The 7580-nt window shown below is 41.3% G+C and overlaps 1 protein-coding gene across 1 annotated transcript; it reads left to right on the plus strand.

The window, feature by feature from the left end:
* The first annotated feature begins 362 nt into the window (after positions 1-362).
* tlcd1 (TLC domain containing 1) lies at positions 363-7451 on the plus strand. Its single transcript, XM_018665341.2, has 4 exons — positions 363-1300; positions 2413-2495; positions 4067-4149; positions 4737-7451. The coding sequence occupies exons 1-4, from the start codon at positions 1095-1097 to the stop codon at positions 5139-5141; spliced, it is 777 nt and encodes a 258-aa protein (XP_018520857.1). The 5' UTR covers positions 363-1094; the 3' UTR covers positions 5142-7451.
* The last annotated feature ends 129 nt before the right edge of the window (positions 7452-7580 follow it).

Here is a 7580-nt window from a genome sequence, read left to right on the forward strand (position 1 = left end):
AAAACAAAACAAATTATGAGCCATATCCTTAGTGCCCAGTTTTCCAGGCAGCATCAAACAGAGCTTAAATCCAACAGGACTGAAATGGAAAAGTAACAATAATTTTCCAATTTATGCTACCTTATGCTATACTTTACTTCAATATTTCCACACATGCAGTTTTTTGTGGATCAAGATTAATTAGTACAGTAACTTTCATCTTACATGTCTATCATATAACTTTTACTTGTATATATTGTAAGAGAGTATTTCAACACTGTGGATATTGTGCATATTTTTACTCTCGACTCTACCACCACTGTAAGAGTGTAAACAGACTTGTGGCCAGCCTTTTAGTGGCAAATGAAACTAAACATACTGCGCTGGGTACAATTATTAAAGATGGAATTATTATTTTTAGAGTTATTATTATATTATTACATTTGGCGCTGGCAGCAATAACAATCGAGAGGCTGTTGTTTGCGGCTATGTCAGAATTTTTTCAGGTCCTTTTCGACATGCTTACCTCCCAAAATCACGTTTCAGCAGCCGTGCTATGTGATTTTGTTCCTTGCGTAACATGATCGCAGACTCTGCCCCTCCTTGTTTTTTTTATGGTTTAAGGGAGCAGCGACAGCACCACCCACCCGCTCCCTCTCTGCCACCCTTCCTCTCATTCTGCACAGACAGGCGGGCTGAGCGGCGGCGGCACATAACGTTACAAGGCGCTGCGTGAGGACAAACACCGTCGCATTGGAATGAGCTGTCACGGGAATCCCCTCGGAGCCTTCCTCCTCTTCAGGCTGAAAACGTGAGAAGAAGACGATAAAGGGTTCTGCAGCATCAGTCGGACATCAGCTCTGCGGAAAGGAGCTCAGAAAAAAATAAATAAAAACAAGAGGATCTTCTCCTGCAGCTGCAACAGCCTCTCCTCTCTCTGTGGACCCCTGTCCCGGAGAATACTCCCATCCACATACCGAGCATATCCGTCCATCACCGCGCGTCAAGGGAGCAGTGAAAAAAGCCAACAGAGGGAGAGGACGGTGGGAGGTAGCTGTGTAGGATAAGAGCGAGCGCCCCAAAGTCAGAGGGAGAGCGGGGGTGGGGAGGAGAGGATGGAGGCCCTGCTTCCTGTGCTGAAGAGTCACCCAGGCCCGTCAGTGCTGGTGTGCTCTCTGTTTTTCAGGGTGGCCCACCGGCTTCTCCAAAGGCTGCCCGTGCCCAAGGTGGTGAGGCAGGATGACTTCCGCTCCTGGAGGTGGAGGAACCTCTCTGTCTCCCTGGTGCACTCCCTGTTGACCGGGGCATGGGCCCTGACATGGTAAGACTCAGTCCATCCATCCATCCATCAATCCACCCATCCATCTACACTGGGACACCATTGTCTATTCACAGTCCACATGATGTGTTGTCTGTAGGAGTGTGTGTGTGTGTGTGTGTGTGTGCAGCAGTGACAGTCTGTGGCAGCCAGTAGAAGAAGGGCATGTTCAGGCATGGGTGAGGGATGGGGGAAGACAATGGCATCTTATAAATGGGGAGGGAGAAAATGCCTCTGTACAGTATGAGCCACAAAAAGCTGTTATTGCTGTTTGCTTGTATTGTTGAATTTGTGTGCAACTCAGAGGAAACACATTGTTTTTTAACCTCACATTCAGCCAGAAGCCTGTGTTATTCAAACAACAGCCTGCGGACATATCAACTGGAAAAACCTGCTGGCTGAACAATTCTTGTGAAAGCATTATGAGAAACTATTTTTTGGGGTGGGGACCACACTTGTGACTCATCTCTGAACCTTAGGAAGTGGGACCAAGTTCAGATTTCGTGTGCTGTCTGCCCTCTCACTTATCTGTTGCTGCTTTTAATATGGGACAGAATGAATTTGCAATGACCGAGAGGCTAAATAAGCAAGTTTTCAGGTCTCATAAGGAGGTTTTTGTGCACTCAAAGTAGCACCAAGGAAACACGTGAAACAGTACACTGCTTTACATGTCACATAAGGGATATACATGCTGCAGGTCATTTATTAACAAACGTTCTGTCATGATGTGTTTATACAGGGTGGGGACACAGAGAAACCTCTGCTTTTTGAGGTGTGCCTCTTTTGCCAAACAGTGATAAGAAGTGACAAAGAAAAATGCAAAACCAGTGATCCAGTAGAGTAGAAATCATACCTTTTAATTAAATATACAGGCACAGATGGACACTAGATAGAGAGACTAGTATCAAAATAAAATAATAAAACATGAAAAGCACTGCTTCTACAGATACTAAAAGGCGGGATATCTATTGGTCGGGGGGGGGTTCAAAAAAAGCCATGATACCTGATATTAATGTCTCTGCTTAGTCAGGCTTTTCTCTCCAGGAGTGAGCCCATGTATGTCTTGAGTGAGGCGAATACAGAGCCATCTATCCATAACATGTATCCCTCTCCAGTGTTGTGGTCTGGCCTGAGACGCTGAGCAACATCCACTCCTACCACACTCCTCTGTCCTACCTGCTCGTCTGCGTCTCAACAGGTCAGTAAATGCATCGTGGAAAAGAAAAGAGCGCTCACTGCAAAGTTAGCTTTGGGATCTAAATGAAGACATGGATTTTGCCCATGTTGTTCATGGTTATTTTCTTGGTTAAAGAATTTAGATTTTTTTTTTTTTTTCCCACAGCTGTCCTCATATGTAGTTTTGCCTGGCCAAAAGTCCAGAGCTGAATGATATATCATGTATGACAAAGAAAATGATTGACCAATTGATATGGCTTAAAAATTGACCAAAAAAAATATGGATCAGTTGTTATCAAACATTTTCTGTCAATCACTGTCAATTGATTAATCGAGTAATTGTTGCAGCTCTAGTGTAAAGCACTAGAGGAAAACGTGGGAGAGGCATTGGTTGACTGCACTGTCTCTCTTCCACTCTTGAACTGAATTAAACTGAACCTCTTCCTTGTCCTATCCTGGGTGGAGTAGAAGGCTGCCACCTTACTAGTCACTGCTTTTCAGAGAAACAACAAAAAGATCTGCCCCTCTCACCTGATTCTCAGAACAGACAAATGGGCGTTCCCTCTTGATCACCATGGACACCAAAGATAATCCCCCAAGGGCTCTGTGGTCTGGTCGAGCTTGTGTTCTGTATGTGGTTGGGTCTTATGTGCATCTTTGTGTTACCATGGAGACACAAACCTGTGGAGATCTGCCCTAACAACCGCAAACAGCTATTAGGTCCACCGAGGCCACCCACACCAGATACCAGAGGTCATGTTCTTTAACATAGGGCCTGGTTGTGTGTCTCACCAACCACAGCGTACCAGACATACTTAGGCACACAAGGCCTCTTGAATGCCTCCAGCTAAATGAGGACGACACAGTTTAATAACCATGGTTATGCTGCAAATTCTTTAGTTGACATTTTTTAAAAATATCAGTGAATAGAGACATTTAACTCTGCTGTCACAGTAGTTCAACAGACACTGATCTATATTTCTCTTAAAGGCCCTCTGACTGACAACAAGTGACTCAAGGGAAACTTGATTGTAAGATATATTGAACTTGAAAATATTTAATCTTTTGGACACTGTTCAAATAGTCTTAAGGTGTCACTAAACTCTTGAACAAAAAGTGTGTGTTTGCACTTAAACATGTACAAAAAGTAAACAAAGATACAAGTGAAAACCTGTGAATTCAATTGCTGCTTTGGACATGTTGAAAATCCTCATATCAAAGATATTATATGGATTTGTGTGGTGGAGTGAGGTGAAACGTTAATACAAACATTGTGGAGATTTATCTGGTGTGTCAAGTCACACCTGTCTGGTTTGTGAAGCCAGTGCCTTCTGACTTCAACCACCTCAGGGTGACATTAAAGACTTAAGGCTGCCAGCATATAATTAATGATTCATCTTAATAAGTTAATCGATTAGTCTACAAGCTGTCTTTCTTTGTCCCATGAAATCCTAACAACATAAGCAGAAAAAGACCTCACACTGGAGAAGATGGAACCAGAGAATGATTGGTGTTTTTGTTGAAAGAAAAAGGCACGGTCAATCATCAATATATTTTTTAAAACAGATTTTCACCATATTGTCATTCTCTCAGGATACTTTGTGCAAGACGCTGGTGATATTATCCTGACGGGACATGCAAGAGGATCATGGGAATTCTTACTCCATCATGCACTGGTAAGAAAGCATGCCTGTGTCCATGGTTGTTTTTTTCCTTTAACTCCATCGAGTTTGCATTTCTGGCTCAGATAAGATATCAGAATCATTTAAGCTCAGCAAGTCGACAAAAGGAAGTTTATCAAGGTGAGCAGGCAACCTGTTTCACATGTGTGAACAAAAGACTGAGAGAGGTGAACAGAAAGAGAAAGTGAAATCAGAGTGTTATAAGTATTGCCCAGTTCTCATGTGTTGTACATTAAGGGTTTAAGATTTGCTGTATATGTTGTTGATTCGAATAGTGTTGAGTAATTAATGACACATCCACCAAGCAAACAAATCCAGGGAATAATTACAAGGAAATAACACAGGCTGTTTGTGCTGCCTGAGTTGAGCTGAATGCAGCTTATGGTGCCACTGATGTGTAGTAGTGTCTTTTGTACTGAGCTTCCAGTTTCCTTTAATTTCCACTTTAAGTAGTCTTAAAGTTGAAAAATCCACAGGGTCTGACGGTGTAACCAGTATATTGTGTATTTGTTTCAAATGAGGAGTTTAGCTGTTAGTTGTATAAACACCTCCACCTCTCTCTATGTCCCTCTCCTCCTTAGGTGATTTGGTGTTTCCTGTACACCCTCTACACTCAGCTGTATGTAGCTGGCGCTGTAATCGCTCTCTTTGTGGAGGTCAACAGTGTCACTCTGCACCTACGGCTGATGCTGAAACTGGCCGGTGCTCAGTCCTCCCCCATGTACCACATCAACAAACTTGCCAACCTCTTCACCTACATCATGTTCCGTCTGAGCACCCAGTTCTACCTCACCTGGTACATCATCCACAATTACTCCTGGCTGGACCACGGTGGATACTTTCTCGTCACCATGATGGTGATGAATATCATGATCCTGATTTATTTCTACCGCCTGCTCCGCGCTGACTTCCTCCCCCGGAGTAAGAGCTATGTGGGACAGAACGGGACGCATAACAACAACTCCAAAAAGTTTCTCAGCGATTGACTGGGGAAGGTTTACAGGACAATATTATGTTTTAATTTAGGTTTGGAGTTTACACATTTTTGTCTTTTTTCAAACCGCAACTGACGACATTCCTCGTGACGACAGGTTCCCTTGTTGTGTATCACTGCCAAAGAACAATCCCCCCAAAAATTTATATGGTGGAACACGGTGCGGCCTTGTTCAGGTCCTGCTATCCAGAGATGTTGTAAAGAAAATTGGCTTTTAACAGGGAAAAATACAAAGCACCACTGCTTTAACTGAAGCCAAAATTCCAAGTGTAATTCTCGTGACATTTCTCAAACCACTGAGACGTTACCACTTTTAGCACATTTAAAGCTGATTTTCAGTATCATATAACCTTTAGGGAATAGGTTGATATTTTGGGAAAAAAAAGTTTGTGGCTCTCTTTACAAGCATTAGATGAAAAGACTGATAACCACTCTCCTGTTTGTATAGCAAATACAAAGCCATAGCCAGCAGTCGCTTAGGTTAGCTTTAAGACCGGGAAAAGCTGACTGATGGTTTAACTGCAGAGATGGACATTAGGGTTTAAAATATGGTCCTGGCTCAATATAGCACAATATTTTCAGAAAATTTCAGCTTTTAAGCACCAGTAACAAAGGACTTTGGCTGATGTGAGACATCTACATTTCCTTTCTCTTGCAGGCACTTATGTGCTGTTTTTTTTTAAGTCTCTTGGGATCAGTTTTGCAAGAAAGGCATAGCCAAAATGACAATGTAGAATAGCTACACATAGCCACATAAGGGCACACGTCATTACTTTACAACAATAACATATACCACAACAAACCAAGATCTGAGAAACATGCAAGAGAGATAAAACTGGACTATTTAAAATAATTAAATTCTTTGCGAAACATTTTTTTGAAAGTGATGTTTTGTCCAATACGAAGGCCACATTACCAATTTCAACTTGGGTGCAGCATTCGCATACAGGTACAAGATACAAGAGCGGTATTAATCTTCTCTTTTAACTCAGCAAGAAAGGGACAAATATTTTTTTTTAAGTCAAACTATCTTTAATCCATCAACAACAACAAAAAAAAAAAAACCTGTGTGATTAATAGCTCAACACGTACATTTGAAATGTGAAATTGCATTTAGCATTTACTAACAGCCTCAGCTGACAACCTAGCTATATGTTGCTGTATATCTTTAACATTTGCATGGGGAACAGTGTTTTTATGTCAGGAACACTTAAATCTCAACCAGTTTTCTCTCCTTGGGAACCACCGAGAGGGATTTTCTGACACTGGACTTTGAATCTTAGCAGCAGCAGACTCACATTTTAATAATATGTGTATATACAGTGCGTCCTCTCCTTTTGTCTATATGACGCCATTTGTGGCTGAGGAGACACTGGACTGCGGCTGAACTGGTAAATATTGTTGTAAAGGACCAATTGAACTGATAACACACATCACTACAGGACAATTAAGAATTTCTCATGTGAAATCTGTTGGTATTTGACACAAGTGGAGCTGAAGCTGGATCTTCCTGCCAATTAACAGTCTGAAAATTTTGCTCATCAGGAAGTGGGCACCACGAGAAACCCTTCATAATGAGCAGGCAGCAGCACAATCAGTACTGATACTGCAGTGCGAGTAGTTAGACCTTATGTGGAGTGATAGAAATATATCCTCACAGTGTGTATCTTATTTGCTCGTTTGCAAAATAATAGTACAATGATAGAATAGATTCCTTTTTTAAGACATTGAATGATTCAGATGAAGATGTGTCTCCTCTTCCTCTTCCTTTCATCAAAAATGGATATACTGCATTTTGTAAATATGTCCTCAAATGTGCATTCCTTTTTTGATATATTTCAATGGATAACACAAGAACAAGCCGTCGACCATTAGTGGACTTTAAATACTAATTTCCTAATCATGCTATAAATCGTGAGTGCTGACAGTGTCATTTAAAAACCTAATGATCAGTACATTTCATTTTCTATTTCAGCCAACACCAAGAAAATCAGACATGGTCAGTGTAGATGTGTCTGACCTGTGCTATAGTGCCTTCACCACAGTGCCTTTTCAAAAATAAGGACAAAGTCGAGATAGAGATGGTGTATAAATAAGAAAGTATAGATACAGTATAGAATGATATCTGTATGTGCTTTTGTAAAAGCAGAGAGATTTTTGAGGCAAACTCATATTAAATCCATTTGACCCATGACCACAATAATGTATAATGTATCATGTATTACAGTGACAACTGTTTTTTAGGAGCCCTGTATTTTGGATTGTTGAGTGATACCATGAATTAAAAAAGTATTTAAAAGCACAGGGGTATTCGTGTGTGATACATGTCAAACATTAATATTCCATTCCTTTACAGTATGGCTATGAGTGTTTATTGTGACAAGTGGAGCCCGTTTGTAAACACCAGAACCAGAACAGACGTATGGCGCCC

Source organism: Lates calcarifer, linkage group LG21, assembly GCF_001640805.2.
Source record: "Lates calcarifer isolate ASB-BC8 linkage group LG21, TLL_Latcal_v3, whole genome shotgun sequence".
In the NCBI taxonomy this organism is placed as follows: Eukaryota; Metazoa; Chordata; class Actinopteri; family Centropomidae; genus Lates; species Lates calcarifer.